Source organism: Pristiophorus japonicus, chromosome 14 (assembly GCF_044704955.1).
Source record: "Pristiophorus japonicus isolate sPriJap1 chromosome 14, sPriJap1.hap1, whole genome shotgun sequence".
Taxonomy (NCBI): domain Eukaryota; kingdom Metazoa; phylum Chordata; class Chondrichthyes; family Pristiophoridae; genus Pristiophorus; species Pristiophorus japonicus.
In genome coordinates this window covers 156,632,936-156,653,733 of record NC_091990.1, presented here as the reverse complement: position 1 = coordinate 156,653,733, position 20,798 = coordinate 156,632,936, and the positions used below count along the sequence as shown (strand labels likewise).

General features: G+C 37.7%; 1 protein-coding gene across 1 annotated transcript in view; it reads left to right on the top strand.

The window, feature by feature from the left end:
* Positions 1-321: 321 nt before the first annotated feature.
* Positions 322-20,798, top strand: part of slc17a6a (solute carrier family 17 member 6a) — a 44,386-nt gene continuing 23,909 nt past the window's right edge. The window contains exons 1-7 of the mRNA XM_070898644.1: positions 322-407; positions 2,206-2,458; positions 2,948-3,066; positions 14,522-14,636; positions 15,333-15,420; positions 15,536-15,622; positions 18,516-18,658. Of these exons, the coding sequence (XP_070754745.1) occupies positions 322-407; positions 2,206-2,458; positions 2,948-3,066; positions 14,522-14,636; positions 15,333-15,420; positions 15,536-15,622; positions 18,516-18,658 (891 nt within the window). The remainder of the gene's footprint in view (positions 408-2,205; positions 2,459-2,947; positions 3,067-14,521; positions 14,637-15,332; positions 15,421-15,535; positions 15,623-18,515; positions 18,659-20,798) is intronic.

The following is a 20,798-nucleotide window of genomic DNA, read 5'->3' as shown; positions in this document are numbered from 1 at the left end:
CTTTAGTAGCTGCGATTTACAGGCTACAGCACAGGATTTATTTTTTTTGCACAGGAACAATACATTTCTGAAGCAGGATTGCCTAAACATCATGGCTGTTTCTGAATCTTCAGTGGTTGGGTGCGGGCAGCCAAATAAGACTTTCTCATTTCCTCTTTGAACTTCGAATCGCAGCACCGTATCAGTTCCCATGTAGGAGTCGTACGCTCCTCTGCAGCTTGAGAGCACTTGATCCTTCTACCAAATTAATTCTAATGAACAGTCATTATTTCTAGCATGACACTTTCGTAAGAGTGTATACCTGAGCACCTTCTGGAGGGTATGGATACTGTTAAGGAACGGGTCTTTGCTCCGAGCAAGGAGGGGATCAAAAATTTTGCTGGGAAGTCTCTTAGCCACCTGTACAGGTAAGACTCCTAACAATATTTGTCAATGTATGATTAATAAAAGGGGTTTAAAATTCCCGGGGATGCATGTCATTGTACAAAGGGGTTTTCTAAATGATCTCTGGAAACGTTATTAAATGCAAATATTGATAATAAATGTATGAAATTATTAAGACTGTAGAATAATCAAAAATGTTTGCCACATAGATGTATGTACGTGATGTTCTATCACTCAACCCTCTTTCGCTCCCCCTTTCCCCCCATACTTACCTATTTAGCTTTTTCAGCTAATAGGACTCAGAGTGCAGTGAGTTTAATATGGCTGCTTACATTTTTGTCCCTTTCAATCACGATTGCTGTCATATTTACTATGACCTACTACAATGCGAAATGAAACATTTTGGTGGGATTTTTCACGGGTTATTTAAGAGTCCATCGTAAACGCGAGTTTTCTTTTGGTCTGAAAAATTGACTTCTAGTGTTACATTCCTGTTCTGGAGCCCCTGAGTGTAATCTCCACCTTAGGAATCAGCCGTGGGACGTGTAAATAATTAATATCGGACGAGATGTCTGCTTTTGCATTTGGCGCGTCTTTGTGCATTAATCCACAGCGCTACGTACATGTCGACCTGTTTAATAATTTATACATCACTGTGCCTTTCTATCAAAATAACAATTATGCAAGCGTTTTTGTTTCCAAATCGAATATTATTTTTGATGTAGACCTTTGCGTTGTAAATAGTCAATGTTTTAAAAAGTAAAGTTAATTCAGTTTATTTACGTGATTAATTGAAAAGTGCAATGGCTTGGACATCTTTGATGTTCAAAAAACTGTGTTTGGTAAATATATGCTTTTTAATATGCTTTGTCTTAACCTCAGGCTTTACTTGACGTACTAATCAATTATTGTCAGGTTAATCTCTGTATAGTTTTTCACACTCAAACATCACCTTCTTTGTCTAATTGTATATATAGGTGTTTAACATTTTTTAATCACAGTTGATTATATTTTGGCTAATTAGTAAAGTTAGCGACAAGAACTGTACTTTTTAATATTGAAACATGGTTGTAATATTAGTTGAGCTAAAGCCCCTACCTATTGTTGCGATCAAACACAGCAACAGCTTTTGAAGCCTAGGAAATCAACATTTTCATTCGGTATTTCTCCGCGTTATGTTACATATTAGCTACTTGTTTTCTACCAATACTATTAACATTGCCCCCACAATAAAACCACATTTAGACCAGAGTGATCAAATATTATTTCTGTATTGGTATTAAACTGAGTCAAAATATACGTTCTTCCAGATTATCTTTTTACCAATGAGTGTCGTTTTCATTTTAGCGAATTTATATCATGCAACAAACACTTACTGTACACTTAAGTAAGGCGTTTACTTGAAAAATAAACTTCACAAAAGCACATATATCGTGCGCTCTAAAATACACCCGCATACACATAAACATATTATTTTAGGTGCGCGTTTATAAAACTAAAAAAATCCGAATGATAATTATATATAGTTTGTATTCTAGGCTTATGTGTCCATATAACATTACACTAATATATTGTGGGCATGCATCTTAGTCCTTGTCGGGTTAATGTGATATATTTTACGAATATTTAACAGTAACAAAACAAGTACACTATCCTACATCAATGCACCCGCACTGCGAATTGCAAACATTAAGACCGCAAAGATAGCACAACAGAAAGATGTCCGTTTCTTAATTTCACAAATAGCTCCTTTCGGTAGACGCGAGCAGCAGTGAAGGCTTGAAATGTTTCTCCTGACTGAATGTGATTTTTGTGGTGCAGAGTCCTGGAGAAGAGGCAACAGCCTGGAGAAAACATCGAGCTGACCGAGGATGGAAGGGTGCAGGAAGTCCGGCCGAAGAAACCGCCGCTCTGCGACTGTACCTGCTTCGGCCTGCCTCGCAGGTACATCATCGCCATCATGAGCGGACTGGGCTTCTGTATCTCCTTCGGGATCAGGTGTAATCTTGGCGTGGCCATCGTGGACATGGTCAACAACAGCACCACCCACCACGGAAATACAATCATTAAGAAGGTGAGGAGGGCACGCCGTTACTCTGGATTCTAAACACTCCGTGCAATTCAGCTAAATCCTACAGCATGACAACTCTCGCTTTAATCTTCTATATTTAGTATGATAAATGTTGGATAATTAGTTCCAAGGCTAAAAAAAAGTAAAATAATTCTTGGAGAAATGTCTGATTATTCCTGTGTTTTTCTTTTACTTCTACGAAAACTACACCCCTTTGAACATGCCAAAAGAATTATATCTAGGCCCAACTGGGATCAAACCTTGCTCTTCACCCTGTATCCTTCACCCTTCCCTGCTACCGGCTTACGGTGAACAGATCCCACATCATTAAGTAACTGCAGTCCGAAGGTTAAAACCCGTGATCGATCATTTGGGGTGCATATGACTATCTTCGTTTCCTAAATATATCTGAAAGATTAATTCCCGTTTCATTATTATATAATTTGACCTGCACTTTCTTCTTCCCCCCCTTTTTTCCCCCTTTTCCTCAAGAAAGCGAAGTTTAACTGGGACCCCGAGACTGTGGGAATGATTCACGGTTCCTTTTTCTGGGGATATATCGTCACTCAGATCCCTGGAGGTTACATAGCGTCTAGATTGGCAGCAAACAGGTAAAATACCTAACGTGGAAAAGAAAACGTAGCAATTTGATGTGCAAACCTGGCGCCATTAATGCAAAAAAACGGAAAATAGCCGACTGCAAATTGTTACAATATGCATTCGATTTTTATTTTATAAATTAAATATTTCGAATTCTAAGCAGATTATTTTGAACGGAGAAGGCATTAAATCTAAACGCTACATTACTGAATGATGGAAAACTAAGTGAAACTCGACAATTGCAACACATACACCCAGAGTGCTTTTTTTGACAAATTTTAATCCTTATTTAACGAACTAATTTTGACCGTAGAAGGTATTTGACTTTTTAACATTTTTAACTTAGCTTATTGGCAAATAGAAATCGGGATCTCACAAACCCTCCCGCGCATTCTTGATGTGGGGACCATCAACACTGGAGTTGGACTATGAGGGAAAACAATCGATATCTGATTCATTCAAATTCAATTCATCCACACGAGCTTTAAAAAACGGTTGTAATCATATAATAGAATAGAATATATTAGGCAATTGGACTAATTTTAATTTATCTTCCAAATTCACATTCTTCATGCTTTAAATATTTTATTTTTTTATGCCAAATGTAGTAGTTTAAGCAATCAATTTCGTGACAAGTTTATGAATTAACTGAATAGAGGATTTTCAGACAGATCCCACTCCTGATTGACGCTCTTTGAAGCAATAACAGAGGGCTGTGAGAGACGGGTAATATTCTGCATGTTGTGTCAGATATAGAGCCGAGTTGGGGAGCAGGTTGTGGAAGATCTGTTTCTATGGTGCCTGCTAATATTGCGGTACACAGGGGGTTTCATCCAACCTGATAATTAGATCCCCTGAGATTGAACCCTAGTTCATCTCAATCCGAGTCACGCACTGTGCCGACTGGCTCCTAGCGCCCGTCCAGCCCACTCTAGAAAACGGGCCCAATTTCATTATGAGCAATATATTCAATCGCATATCAAACGTCTCCGCCGTGCAAAATGTCATGCACTTCAGCTGCAGAAGAACGTGATCAGTGTCGATGTTGCGGGGGGAGCGAGATGGTTTGCGTAACATTGCGACAAGATCCAGCCTGGATAATTACCTGAGAAAGAGAAAGTTGTAATTTGAAAGCGATTTGTTGCTGGGCGAATTTCTGAAAGTAGCAATATCCACCATGTTTCAAAACGTCCCCCTTCTGAGATCGAACCATGTTGAACTGTCAGGCAAGCCCTTTACATAGCAGCTAGTGTCATTTATTTTATACTGATAAAACGTGTTAAATAGTTTAATCCTCCACCTCCAATTTTATTAAGAGGTGGCAGGGAGCTGCATTCTCAATCCGTATTGTCTTTACTGCAGACATTTTGTAAACCTTGCAGTATTTCTACAATTTTACTTAGTGACAACACAGTGGTTGAAGCGAATAGTATAGAGGCATTTAAGGGGGCAGTTAGATAATCATATGAGGGAGAAGGGAATGGAGGATTATGCTGATAGATTTAGATGAAGAAAGACGGGAGGAGGCTGGAGTGGAGCATAAACGCCGGCAATGACTGGTTGGGCCAAATGGCCTGTTTCTGTATAATACATGCGGACTGGGTGTTAAATGCATTGACACATTACTGGTTACTGGATCGTAAATTGTTTGGGAACAATGGAAAAGGGGTTTCCAACGTCCATGTGAATTAGATACAGGAAATAGTTGGGGTACAATTGTAAGAATGCATGCACACATTTGTAAAAACACAAGCCTCAAATTGTCAAAAATACTGCGTAAATCGTTAACTCGTCTATGATAGAATTTCCAAGTGCTTTACATATTCATATATCCGCCTTACATCATATAACATACATCCCAATCTTATCGGAATGAATCATTAATATCGCTGTCCTATTGGAATGTGGTGTGATTGAACTTTTAGCATTGCAATCTGTGAGCGATTATCTAATTTCAAATGGATTATTTCTTGCAAATATAGTTGGTTTCACTTTCAGAATAACTGCAAACGGGCGCGTGTTTGACACGTCCTTTTAACTTCTACTCCAACGAGCTGGCCCTTTCGCTGAGATATCTTTCTAAATGCTGCATGTGTCTGAATATAGGCTCTGTAAGACAATCACTGGAGCGCAATAACAACTTGACGATGTAGCAGGGAACTTCAAAACGTCCTTTGGAATGACTATATGCACGAGTTTGTGTGCAAGAATGAGTTTACAAAAACGGCCAAATCTCGATGATTTTGAGGACAGTTTTTCTCTTCACTTCACAGAAAATATCTCAAAATGTGACTTTTTAAGAGGGGGGGGGGAATCGCTGAAATTATTTTATGATTGAACGTGTTACAATCTCGTATTTTCGATACTACGTTTTTATGAGGTAAACATTCAGGTAGACATCGTGAAATCAGATATTAAAGCAACGGATGTCATGTCAGGGGTTGTGTACGGAGGGAATTCTCATTGTCCAACAATTTCGCTACAATTATTTTTTTTAGCTGGGGTGGGGGGTCGGTCTGTCTCAATTAGCAGAAGACCATTTGTAACACCGCGATGCCGGATTCCTTAATCTGTCCCCCGTGGAAAATAGGCGGAGTTGAGATCCAGACCAAGACTCGTGATGAGTTTCACGGATTAAACAAAGGTGACTGTTCCTGCAGGGTAACTACTTGTTACCTCGTTAGTCAAATCCAGGAGGTTGTAACAAACTATGAGGGTTCTTGTCACGATTTGCAATCTCTTGTTGGCTTTGTTCACTAAAGCAGCTGTTGGAAATTATTGATACCCGCCAGTCTCAGTCTGTTATATAAACCCCAGCATGTTAAAGCGGCACTGCTAGAGATTCGAGGTACACGTGCCCTCCAGCCTGCACAATTCTAAACTTGAGTTTTTAGCATATTATCTCCAACAAACGGTAACCGACTAATTCTTTTTGCTGTGGCAATATTCGCTGTCACCTGGCAATTGCAGATTGACTGCACTATCTATGATACCCCTATTCGTATAATAGCTCTGATGGGGCATAACTTGAAGAGAACTCCTCACAATAAACTGTATCCAATCTGATGATATAAGGTACCCTGGATATGCGCACAGCAAACATCCGTCGATGCCCCCACCTCAATTCGTCTATTTTTTACGGTAATTATAGTAAACTTGGGAAATGGCTTCAGCGAAACAAAATTCACACACATTTCCCAACATGCCCAGACATATTCACTAATCGCTGCGAAGAAATTCCATGGGAACCGAAACACTTAAATCAAAACAATGTATTAATCTTTCGTCCCAGGTTCGGGCCAATTGAAGCACGCTTACCCAAACCTTTCACTGGAGCATTTTAGATACTTAGAGCTTGCAAAAAAAAACATTGCACTTGTTTCTACCAAGAAGTGCTCAGCTTTATACGTAACAGTTACCCGTGGAATAACATTTAAATGTAACGTCAGCAAAACAGAAATACTACATGATACCAATAATCATACAAGATTCAATTAGGTTTGAAAAATAGCTCTTGAAGTACCGAATCTTAAGAAAACAAACGCTTATATTTAAATTTGAGATAGTTCCTCTTTATTGTTCATGGCCATGCTTTTTTTCACTGATTATGAATGGGATGTCCAGCTGACATGTTCTGTTATACCAGTACGGGTCGTATGCTAGATTATGTGACAATATTAATCTGCGGGGCGAGTGGGGGCAGTATTAAGTGGAATAAATATACGATTTTGTTCTTTAAAACAATTTTTGCAACGAAAATATGAATTGTGCTTTAAACATGTAGAGTATATTCACGGTGCGTTTGTGTACCTTCTGCTTGTTTACAACACAGAACAAAGGGCAGTATCATATTTGGAATATGATATTTAAATGTATCCATCATTCATTGGTATTATTGAGATATTCAAATTTCAGATTATTTCGCAATATGCAGAACCTTTTTTTCGTAAATTCACATTGAGCAATTCCATTCCACTCTACCAACACCCACAAATGATGAATTTGTACAAATTAGTTCATTCATAAACCACTGGTATCTTGTCATCTTCTTCCTCTTGTGTACCTATCCCCAAGAGGTAGAAGCAACGTTGTGATTAGCTTTAAAATACAATTTTTGCTCTTTACATTTCAATGTGATGCCCCTCGCTTGAATCCCAAGTGACCCTCCCTCCCCGTGACGTTATCCATGGCACAGTGCATCATTATCCAATCAAAAACTTCTAATAAGCCCCTTCCGGTTTGCGAATGAGATAGAAAACGGATTATACTTCCGGTTCCGGATTGGTAGCATGTGAACAGTATAATCATGCGTAATTTTACAACGCAGAGATTTTCCGCCACTGGGCCCGAAGAAAGTTTAAGACAGCCTTCCGGCCTCCACAACTCATATGCCTTCCTTACAATAAATCTTTTGTCACCTGGAAAAGGGAACTATCGCCTTTGTGCCCAAGCTAGCACCAATGAACCTATGCTATGGGGCGGCGGGGGGTGGGGTAATAGCCGCTTAAAGTAGTTGAGTCAGATGTACAAATACATTCTCAATAGAACTAATTAACTTATACCCTCAAGCTTAACCATTCTCAAAGGGTCATTCGCTGAACTCGTGTGTTTTGGATCGGAAACACAGGATTTGAAACTATAATAATTCGTCCAAGTTAAATTCAGTATAAATGAAGCATATTTATAGCTAGAAATCCGGTATTATATTTGACATTTTAATTAATTACATGGAGACTAAGGGATGATTGGGGATCAGTACCTGGCTGTAATCTAATTTGAATGTTTTAAGTGACATGATAAACCACAAAAGCACAATTGATGTAGTTATTAATGTCATCTGAAATCTGGAATAATATTTCCACCTGACAATCACTCCCATGATTCTTTTCTTTTTTTGTCTATGAGCTCCAAACCTAGATATTAATACATGATACATGATTGCTGCAGCTTGATAAATTATACTAATCCATTGATGACAAAGACATAACAGAGCTAACACAAGGTGTCATACATAGAATAACACATAGACTGCCATGTGTGATTCATTAAAACGTTAAAGAGGGTGGGGGTAAAAGTTGTATTTTAATGGTTGCTATTCGTGCAATTTCCCCATGGGCAATTTTATGAAACACTATTTTTAGTGGGAATTCTAATAAAACTAATGTCCCACTCAAGCAGCTAAATAGCCAACAAACTGGTGTAAATGATGGAAACTTCATTCAGCCAATTGTGGAGTGTATATTATTTGTCTATAAAGGTTTCATGAAAATAAAGAAAATCCCAGTGTGCCACCAAGGCCCATAGTAAGATTTCCATCATCTACTTCTGTGCTAATTGGTTCAATTAGCTAAAACCCAGATCACTGTTTGTTACTCAAAAATTGTCACATCACAATTATGCTCATCATTTTGAAAAACAGGAAGATTGAATATAGAAGAAGAACAAAAGCTTATCTATTAACCTCCTCCATCATTGTCATGGCCCAATAAAAGCAGTAAACAACTCCATGTATGGACTCAGAAGAATGAACCACATTTTATAAACAAAGGCAAAGGCCACTGGTAGAATTATTTCATGATAAAAGAACATGCTATTGCAGATAGGCAATTGGTTGAGATATTTATACAACTAACAAAGGGACATGTTAAAGCATATATCAAATCTTTCATTATTGTGCTTTTATAAATAACTTAATTTTTTAACATCTACGTATCTGTGCTGACATTTATCATGAACTAGAAGCATATTTTTGAAAGTACCTTCCCCCATTCTTATGAAAAATAAAGAGCAAGAATATCAATTGTTAAATAGATGGACAATGAAAATAATTAAAAGAGGAAGATGCACATCAACATTTTTATTTTGCAAACTTCAAAACCACAGGTGTGAGGTGAAGGGACAAGAAAGCACTTGGAACCTGAAATTATAATGAAATAATAGATATGAATGCCTATATTTTTGAACATAAGCATTAAACCATTTAAAACACCTCCACTAAAAGAGCGATGGGAGAAATTTCAGATAAATGCATAAAGCAGTTGTTTATTATCCCACCGTGTAGTTTCAAGCATCATTCAGGTTTCCAACTCCTTCCTGCCAAAAACACATATCAACACACAACAGACCAACACACAACACAGACATATACACTCACACATACACGCACACAAAACACATGCTTGCATTCACAAGTAGTTTCAAATATTTAATCTAAAATTAGTTTGTAGGTGGTTGAGCTAGCAGAATCTTTTATATACAAATCTTTTTTCTAACGCTTCATCCTGATCATGCCATTACACGCAAAACATAGTCAGAAACTCCTCATAAATGTTCTGTCCTTTGCTGTGCTTTTTTCCCCCCAATAGAGGTTTCCTTTTCTTATGTTGTTTCTGTTTTGTCCACCACAATATTAAATTATTGATCTAGATCTCAAGTTTGCACACACACATATTTATTTATCCCAACATCGCCAGCAAATTTATTTTGATTACTGACAAATCTTGTCTTATCACAGGCACAACCAACCTAAATATTTCAAGCCAACTACATGAACTCATATCACATTATTTTGCTTTTCCCATGCATAACTAACAAGTGCCAGTACTATATTAGCATAAATAGTGAAATGGAACAACATTGCAATGATTCCTATTATTAGATTCTTATTTAGTAATTTCATCAAGTTTCTTAATACATCACCCTCCTCATCCCAACCAGTTATACTATTAGTTTATCTTTCTTTTTCTCTATATCATGCTTCTCCTTTCTTTTTTGCTGTATTTTCTAGTTTTGGTATTTCTCACTGAAATAAATGGGAATGAATGAATGAATGCCTGTCTGTTCTGTCTGTCTGACTGTCTGTTGGTCGGTCGGTCGGTCGTCCTTTTCTTCGAACAGCCCGGAATCTAAAGCTGAGCTCTGTAATCATATTTTCACACATCAACTTGCAACCATGTTGCTATACGTGACTGTGATAAATTGCAAAGATCATTTCCTCCATCCTGATGTCATCAGAGTGAGTCCATATTTGTCTTGATGTACTTCACAAGTACAATCAAGATAAGATGAAAATACTGATCACCAACTGAGTTAGAGTCAGATCCAAACTCAATTTATTAGAAATCTAAATAAATGAACAGTTATGTTGCAGTTCCCAAACATAAAATGACAGAGATGCTTACTTCCTTCAGACAACGTCCTCAAGTTCTGAATTTGAGTTATCTCTCCCCATGTCATGATGCACAATCAATCTCCATTAGCTTTTAACAAAGACATAACAGTCCTTAACAAGGAAAAAATCCATTGTTAATTTCAGGCAGCACACTTTATATTGGACTAAGACGAAGATTAGTCGTACAAGTACCGTACTATTTTCTATTAGTATCACGCAATTGTTTACTCATTTTTTTGCTAATATTCTAACAAAAAATCCCTGTGGACCTAAAAAAGCTTCAGTAAACTTGAGAACAAATCTTTTGAGTAGTCCAGCAATTAAATCTCAATTTCAGATGTATTTACCATTTATTAGTATCATGGTATGTAATTCCCTTTTTATAACCATTTTAGATCGTGCTGAGGGTGGATTCCAATTGTTGCTCATATATTCTCGCTTGTGGACAGGGTTATGGTGAACAGTGCGAGGTGCAAGTTACTGTGATCAAAGCACTTTAAAGAAAGGCAATGATTTGGGGCTTTCTTACACATGTTGCATGAAATCGCTGGTCATTGATCCCTTATATACAAACAGAAGTTACAAGCCAGTTTAAAAATCACTTATATGAGACACTGCTGTTATTCATTATATAGTGAATTGTTACTGTTCAGTCATTTTCAGTAGTGAAAAGACAAAAAGTGTATATATAATAAATATCGATAAATATGAAACGGGGAAATAATATTAAATTCTCTAGGATTACTTCCTTTTTTAAATAATGTTTTCTTATTTAAACTACATACAATTTCACTTATGGAATATATTGATATATATTCCAATAATTTATTCAAATCATTTTTCGTGTATTTCATTTAGAAACAGGATGTCATATGAACAAGTTACTCAAATATTAAACTAAAAAAGTAGACGAGTATCTCGGAGATGTGAGCTATAGAATGTATCGGTTATAGAAGATCATACAATTCAAACGAATTTTAGAAAACCATTCTAAACCAAGGTTCGTTCGTTCGTGTGTGCACCATCACGACCAGATCAATGGTCTTTGCACCTTTGGTGAGCGAGCGGCCGTTTTCAGAGCTGAATGGAGAGACAGTAAAACTCTGGTCTATCTGATGGGCATGCACCCAAACATGTACCAGTCTCACACCATGAGTGCACTACAATTGCATCCTGAGTGGGTTTAAAAAAAACAACTTACCGGTGCAGTAATAATAACCATTGTGGTTGGTCGAAAAGCTTATCCGGCCTCTTGATCCCATTTAATGAAATGCAGAAGCTTTAGTATATAGTGCGCATTAATAGTAAGGCAGGCGACCTTGGGGCGGGGGTTAGATCAGCAGAGGTAATAATCTGTTCCAGAGTGTAGTTTGGAGAAAACCTAAGTTAGCAGAACACGGCGATAATGTCTAACAATGTGCCTACATCGAATTGACTTTCCTGTATAAAGGTGTTGAATTACTGCTGGACCTTGTAGTTGCTACAGGTGACTGTAGCATAATATGTACAGAAGTTCCCCGTGTCAGCCTACCTTCACTCTTAGTGCGCGATTTACATGTTATGTCATAATTATATAAGATCGCACTATCAGTTTAAGATTGTAAAGAAATGATTGTTAGAACTGTCTTTTTCTTTCAGTGTCATTCTAGAAAAAGAGCTCAGTTCGATTTCTTGGCATGTAACGTCGCCAGGTCACGTTAGGATTAGAATATATTTGTAAAAGATTAGGGCGCCGAGATGGCACGGGAATCGTTCTACTCCTTGATGCTTTGCCGTAGAGATGGAAAAGCTGCAGCCCCACATCACCAATGAATATATTAATTCATTATCATTAATTATTTAGTCGCCGGTGTAAAGATTTACTGTCCACTGACGCCAGAAAAGTATTTACATATTTATTGGATATTTCCAAAGATCATCAGTCACTGAGATTAGGCTGCGAGTTTATGAGGCAACATATTTGTTTGCAGAATATATATATTCATGTCAGATCAAAAGAAATTTAAATTACAAACTTAATTTTATTTCAGTGTATAAGGATGGAACAGTCTAGTTCCCTTTCTCTGGTATTCTCGTTTGATTTGTCTTTCTAGAAGTGAGAGAGATGGACATGGTTTTATTTCATTTACCATGGAAGCAATGCGTTGTATTCCACGCTATTTATCCTGTATTCGGAGGTTTGTTGCTGTAATTTCTGTGATGGAGACTATCCCGGGAGGCTTTCAGTCTGCCTCAAATCACAAAGGAACCGAGGCAATGGTTCCTTGCTCGCTCGGTTATTTTATCCGATTTTCGTCTCTCTAGCTCTGTAGTTGGTTCCCCAGGCTACGTACAGTATGCGTGGAAGCAACCTGAGCATGTTAACAAGATTGCAATTTACCCCGAAAGACTCGCCCTCTCGGCAGTCACTGTCCCTGCGGTATTGCTGGGCTTGATGTGAACAGGTGCAGCACCGGCCGGCCATCCAATGTGCCTCGCTTAAATTGCCATTTTAATTACAATTACTGACTAGAAACACAGAGCACCATATTAAATACACAACCGCTAAAATGAAAATATTTGATTCTATAAATTTCATGACATTTAGCCCAATCTCATAAAATAAGCAAGGCGTGAAACTTATCACGACAAGGCATATCTATCTATCTCTCTGTCTGTCTGCTTGTCTGTCTGGCTGTATATCTAGCTATCTAGCTATCTATCTATCTCTCTCTGTCTCTCCTCTTAGCCATCTACATATTTCTAGATTAATTGGCTTATTCACAAAGCAAACTGCTGATCTCACGGTTCGAGCAAACTCAACACAATTTTAACCACAAATAGTTTGTACGGTTAAATACATTCAAACAATAAATTGAATATCGAAACATAGGTAAGGTACCAAGAATTGATATCGGGATTATGCTTTTACATTGGATTCCTATGTTGAAATTGGGGGAGACTTTGGTCTGGCCACGTTTCCGAATTCACTGCACTATAGTAGAAATAAAATACATTTATGTATAAATAAATCGTTCATCAGAATGCAGCTTTCATTTTGCACAGGAGCTGCCCATTCAGCAGGAATTTGAACCATCTGCCAATGAGTTTTGATTGAGCATATACATTTATTTATATATTAGGGCCCATCTGGCTCCCAATTTGCCTTCTATGTATTCCATTCAAAAGCTTTGTGGAAGTACACGTTGAGCTGTTAAAAATGTATTCCTGTTGCACAGATTAAACATCTAGGATCTTTGAGGTCCACTTCCTTTTTAATTTTTAATATTGCGACGCCATATGTTCGAAACCCGTTCAATTTACATTTCAGATAATTAGATCGGTTTTACAATTTGAATGATTCACTCTGAGATTTCTTTTTTTTGGTGGGGGTTGGGGTAATAACCCATTCGCCAGTGGTCTCAGCTGTGGGAAAGTATTATCTGAATCACCGATGAAACTTCAAGGAGCTGGGTGCAGATTTCAAATGGATTGTTTTCAGGAGCTCTGCTTTAAGTGAGTGCAGGTTTGCAATGGTGATACAGTGAATGTGAAGTTATAACCTGGGCCCTCCATCATCGCACACACATAGCACTCAAACAGATATGGTTTAAGGGAACCAAATAAAACGCAGTGCGCAATTATTATGATATTCATTATTATTGTTATGATATTATTCATTATTGTGATATTTATTAATTGAATAGTAACCCAGATGACACATGTAAGCATCGATGTTAAGGATTACTTACTCGTTTAACGCCATTGATTTGGCAATATTGAAACTGTGGGTGAAAGGGATAATTGGATAACACGGCAACATGAGGACCTGGTAGACAATTACGAATTCCTTGGTTCAATTACATTACTTTTCCTCAGACAATGTTAAAAGCAACGCTGATTGAATCAGTCTTGTGTAGTCTGTGAGAAGCCGCGTTATAAACTAAACTGGAAAAGCTAAAGAAAACTCAATTTTTATATAAGGATTGTATGTGCGGCACGAAACAGCTTCAGGCGCTGTTCAGTCGCTATTAACTACAGAATATTGAAACATTTTAAAATCTGTTACCTAATTTATCTGCTATTCAGTCTGGTAACAATACGTCCTAACAGTCCCCTTAGAACGACCACCATGCAGAAACCCCAGTGCATTTGTACAAAGTGATGGAAATAGTCATTGTGAAGAATATTGGGCGCGACCGAGTGAAATATCTTGACCTGAAGGAATGTGTCTCAGAGAGCAATATTGGAAAGAGTTAATGAACGTCTGTGAGGAGAATGTGTATAATGAGGATATTTCTGTGGCTCTGTTTCAGAGTGTTTGGCGCTGCCATCTTTCTCACCTCCACTTTCAATATGCTCATCCCATCTGCAGCTAAAGTGCACTATGGTTTCGTGATGTTCATCAGGATCCTGCAGGGACTGGTCGAGGTATGTTTGAATCTCCCGGGTAATTGGAGCAACATCGATTAATTCACAGAAGCCCACAGAGTGCTCACAATACAATGTAGTAAGGTCTGGAAAAAAATTACACTCCCTCAGACATTATTCTACAGTTTGCCCTTTATGCCCATTACCAGTTTAAACTGATGAAGGCTTTACTCCCCAAACATCATAACACACCTGTTTTGTCTCTTTATAGATGTTGAATGACCTGTTGTGTGTTTCCAGCCGGTTATATTTTCATTTAATAATTGCAGCATTTTCAGTCTTTTTGTTAATTTTATCTTCGAATTGTTGACGTTTTATTACCGATTATATATTGTCATGTTTCTGAACTCATTGGCAACTATTAGCTTTAACTACATGCATATATTTTAATTAATATTATGATTCAATTGGCTCTTGCAGAATTTTTTGCAGGAATACAGATATCTGGTTACACGCAGGTCTGTTGACAAAAAAAGGAAATGTAAACTCGAGATATAGTTGTGTTCTTGGGTAGAAATATAATAGTAACTGAACTGCAAGATACATTCACATCTCTTAAAATTTTCGACTGCTGATTTCTCTATTTCATCTGTATCAATAATTTAAAAAGAGTAAATGTATTGATTTTTACTTAGATGACTGATAACAAATTACACTCACCCTCTGTGTAAAAACATAAATGATGTGTGTTTGCAGGGAGTCACGTATCCAGCCTGCCATGGCATATGGAGTAAATGGGCTCCACCATTAGAGAGAAGCAGGCTGGCAACCACCTCATTTTGTGGTAATTAGCCTTTTGTTTCTCCTGTAATTTTTAAAAAATGGATAAAATGTTGCTGAAGTGCAACCTTTGAATGGGGTCATACTTGCCTGTTGATTTGAGATTGATCTTCTTGCAGGTTCTTATGCTGGAGCTGTAATTGCCATGCCTTTAGCTGGGATTCTAGTGCAATACACTGGATGGCCCTCCGTGTTTTATGTGTATGGTAGGTTCTGTATTCCAGTGAAGCAGATAATTGCTGACCAACATGCCTTAAATACATATCGGCCAATAAGCTTCAATACACCAAAGAACACTAGTTTCTTTTATTAAAATAAAATAACATTTCCCACATTACAACAGTGATTACATTTCAAAAGTACTTCATTGGCTGTAAAGCGCTTTGAGACATCTGGTGGTCATGAAAGGCTCTGTAAAAATGTAAGTCTTTCTTTCATAAAATAGTAATTTATTTTACTTTTGTTGTTTAATCATTAATATGATTATCAATATAAACATTGCATTTCTGAAAATACAGTACTGATAACCTGCAAAATAACTTACTAATCCTAGATTGTTATGAACTTTTATTACACAAAAGCGATCAGTTCCCGTATTATTTAAAAAAATAATCTGGCAAATTACTTAAAAGATTAATAATGGAGCTATTTTTAAGTCTATATTTGCAAGTTGGTAAAACAGTTAAAAAAGCATACGGGCCTTGGATTTATAAATAAAGGCATAGAGTATGAAAGCAAGGAAGTTATGCTAAGCCTTTATCAATCACTGGTTAGGTCTCAGCTGGAGTATTGCGGTAGAAATTCATCTTGAATGGTAGGACAACATGAGGGACATTGAATTGGCTGCCTAAATGGGCAGCACGGAATTGGCTGCCTATTATATGCCTCACTTGATATTCAGTTCTAATGAAGTGAATGGAACTGACTATCTGGTGGGGGGTATAGTGGGCGGCCAATTCAATACCATCTACTTAGTGCCACCACCAAAGATTAAGTTCCACCCCATTGTGTGCGATTCTGGGCACCACACTTTAGGAAGGATGTCAAGGCCTTGGAAAGAATGCAGAAGAGATTTGCTAGAATGGTACCAGGGATGAGGAACTTTAGTTATGTGGAGAAGGGTAAGGAGAGATTTAATAGAGGTGTTCAAAATTATATGGGGTTTTGATAGAGTAGATAAAGAGAAACTGTTTCTACTGATGGGTGGATCAGTAACCGGGGATACAGATTTAAATAATTGGCAAAAGAACCAGAAGAGGAGATTTATTTTATGCAGCAAGTTGTTATGATCTGGAATGCACTGCCTGAAATGGTGGCAGCAGCAGATTCAATAGTAACTTTCAAAACTTTCATAAGGGAATTGGATATATACTTGAAAAGGAACAATTTACAGGGCTATGGGGAAGTGGGAGAATGCTACTAATTGTTTAGCACTTTCAAAGAGCCAGCACAGGCACAGTGGGACGAATAGTCTCCTTCTATGATTCTATGATTTGAGGTGTTATTTTAGAACATGTAATAGCCAATATAGTAAATATAATCAAATTTGTTCTTCAAAGTGGATGGGAACTCCCATCTTTCTTCATGAAATCAATGGAAAGACAAATTGGGAAATTTCTATAATGGATTCTTAACCCATAACACCAGTTTACATTCTGGCGATAAATTGAAAATGACCCCCATGGTCCTTTAAATATTGTTAGAACTAAAAACCATATCATGTAAATCTGAAGTAATGGGTAACTCCCTAATATAGGGGTTATTAGGAAGGTACGTGAGTCACATTACAACAATGACTACACTCCAAAAGTACTTAATTGGCTGTAAAACACTTTGAGATGTCCGTTGATCGTGAAAGGCGCGATATAAATGCAAGTCTTTCTTTATATTCTTACTCCAAAAATATAAATAACATTACCTTGAGGGCAATTGTACAATATAAGCTGCCATTGGGTGAAGTTTCTGCCACCAATGTATATTTAGATTATTATCCTGGGATGTTATTAGATTAGAGCATCTCTTACGCATATAAGTATGCATGGCAACATTTTTGTAATTGGTTGAGAGGTTATGGGATCAAGGGCAACATCTGACTGGAACAAAACAGCAGGATATAGCAATGCAATGATATCAAATATAACTTGGATATAGAATTCTTGGTTTCAAATAAGGATAGTTAATCTCAATTTCAGATACATTGATAATGTCATAATGTTTAATGTGCTAGTAGATTCAACCACAGATGTTGGCTAGGGGAACTATAAATAGTCAAGTAAACAAATATAAGTCTACTAAAACAATTAGTTGAGGTACAAAAGTCTTCTAAGATGTAATGGGTTAGCAATAATTTACCAAATTCTTATTATGGTCCAATTCAGTCGCAGCTGGCTAATTAAACCCTCAATCTCAATCTTCATTTGGCACAGCACAAACTAATGTCCAGTAGATTTGAGTTAAGATTATTAGGCAAAATACAATTTACTCCTTTGAAATATATGTTCTTATTTGGCAAATAAATTAATGAGATGAATGAAAAATGGTACCATCTGTTCCTAAAATCAGCATAATTTTTAACACTGCTTTTTATTAAATACATAAATTTCAAAAATAAATGTTTTAAGTAAGCCAGTGAAAAACTCTCAGGAACATCTGAAATTGTACAGCAGTTCTGTCAGTGAAAAATTGGTTAGCATTTACCGCAAGGTACTACATCAGAAGGTCTGTGCTCACGATTGTTTCCATGATCTTCCAATGCGCTCTCATGACGTGTGAGATACTTTGCCACATGTGTGAGGATTGAAAAAATCTACCCTTAGAATATTAACCTGCTGTTCCCCTTTCAGCGATTGATTGCCTGGCTGTACAGTTCTGGCATTTTCTGTTCTTAGCTCAGAGTTCCAGCATTCATATACTCATTCTGTGTTAAATAATTCATTTTTTTGCAAATATTAAAAACTATTTATGCCACATAATAACTGAATAGTAAGATATTGAATAACGAGTAATTGTTCTGTTGGAGATCAATGGCATTTTGAATGAAAGCATCTTACTTCTGATTCTATATAGTTTATTTCATATGTAACTTTTTTTTTGGACTAGGATCTTTTGGAATAGTGTGGTATATGTTCTGGATTCTGGTATCCTACGAAAGTCCTGCAGCACATCCAACTATCACAGACGAGGAGCGTATCTACATTGAAGAAAGCATTGGTGAAAGTGCCAGCCTTGTTGGAGGAATAGATGTATGGACATTTCATTCTGTATATTTTTTAGATATATCTCAGTTAATTAAACACAAATACAAATGTGTGTAAAATTACTCAAAGATATTCACAAAGCTCTGTGCAAACAAAATCACATTTGTTGAACCTTTTATATACATACTTTATAAGTCCCTTGTGCTCTGCACCTATGTACTTAAACATGTACAGAAATTTGGTCCAACATACTGAAACATGGGCACAGGACTCTGGACTTCGATACTGAAGTACATGTGCAGAGATCTGTTCTTACATATGTGCACCAAGATTTTTGCATACGTACTTAAATTCATGCATTGAATATTGGGCCTTCATATTTTTAACTTATACAATACGTTCTGTGCATACATACTTTAGCACTGAGCTCTGAGCTTCTGTACTTTAACACAACAACAACGTACATTTATATAGCACCTATATAAATTTAAAGATCACATGGGTGAACTTCAACAATTGTATATCCCTGTCTGGAGTAAAAATAAAACGGGGAAGGTGGCTCAACCGTGGCTAACAAGGGAAATTAAGGATAATGTTAAATTCAAGGAAGAGGCATATAAATTGGCCAGAAAAAGCAGCAAACCTGAGGACTGGGAGAAATTTAAAATTCAGCAGAGGAGGAATAAGGGTTTAATTAAGAGGGGGAAAATAGAGTAATAGAGGAAGCTTGCTGGGAACATAAAAAATGACTGGAAAAGCTTCTATAGATATGTGAAGAGAAAAAGATTAGTGAAAACAAATGTAGGTCCCTTGCAGTTGGATTCAGGTGAATTTATAATGGGGAACAAAGAAATGGCGGACCAATGGAACAAATAATTTTGTTCTGTCTTCACGAAGGAAGACACAAATAACCTTCCAGATGTACTAGGGGACCGAGGGTCTGGTGAGAAGGAGGAACTGAAGGATATCCTTATTAGGCGGGAAATTGATGGGATTGAAGGCCGATAAATCCCTGGGGCCTGATAGTCTGCATCCCAGGGTACTTAAGGAAGTGGCCCTAGAAATAGTAGCTGCATTGGTGATCATTTTCCAACAGTCTATCGACTCTGGATCAGTTCCTATGGACTGGAGGGTAACTAAAGTAACACCACTTTTTAAAAAAGGAGGGAGAGAGAAAACGGGTAATTATAGACCAGTTAGCCTGACATCAGTAGTGGGGAAAATGTTGGAATCAATCATTAAGGCTGAAATAGCAGCGCATTTGGAAAGCAGTGATAGGATCGGTCCAAGTCAGCATGGATTTATGAAAGGGAAATCATGCTTGACGAATCTTCTGGAATTTTTTAAGGATGTAACTAGCAGAGTGGACAAGGGAGAACCAGTGGATGTGGTGTATTTGGATTTTCAAAAGGTTTTTGACAAGGTCCCACACAAGAGATTGGTGTGCAAAATCAAAGTACATGCTATTGGGGGTAATGTACTGACATGGATAGAGAACTAATTGGCAGATAGGAAGCAGAGAGTCGGGATAAACGGGTCCTTTTCAGAATGGCAGGCAGTGACTAGTGGAGTGCCGCAGGGCTCAGTGCTGGGACTCCAACTTTTTACAATATACATGAATGATTTAGATGAAGGAATTGAGTGTAATATCTACAAGTTTGCAGATGACACTAAGCTGGGTGGTGGTGTGAGCTGCGAGGAGGATGCTAAGAGGCTGCAGGGTGACTTGGACAGGCTAAGTGAGTGGGCAAATGCATGGCAGATGCAGTATAATGTGGATAAATGTGAGGTTATTCACTTTGGGGGCAAAAACACGAAGGCAGAATATTATCTGAATGGCGGCAGATTAGGAAAAGGGGAGGTGCAACGAGACCTGGGTGTCATGGTTCATCAGTCATTGAAAGTTGGCATGCAGGTACAGCAGGTGGTGAAGAAGGCAAATGGTATGTTGGCCTTCATAGCTAGGGGATTTGAGTATAGGAGCAGGGAGGTCTTACTGCAGTTGTACACGGCCTTGGTGAGACCTCACCTGGAATATTGTGTTCAGTTTTGGTCTCCTAATCTGAGGAAGGGCGTTCTTGCTATTGAGGGAGTGCAGCGAAGGTTCACCAGGCTGATTCCAGGGATGGCTGGACTGACATATGAGGAGAGACTGGATCAACTGGGCCTTTATTCACTGGAGTTT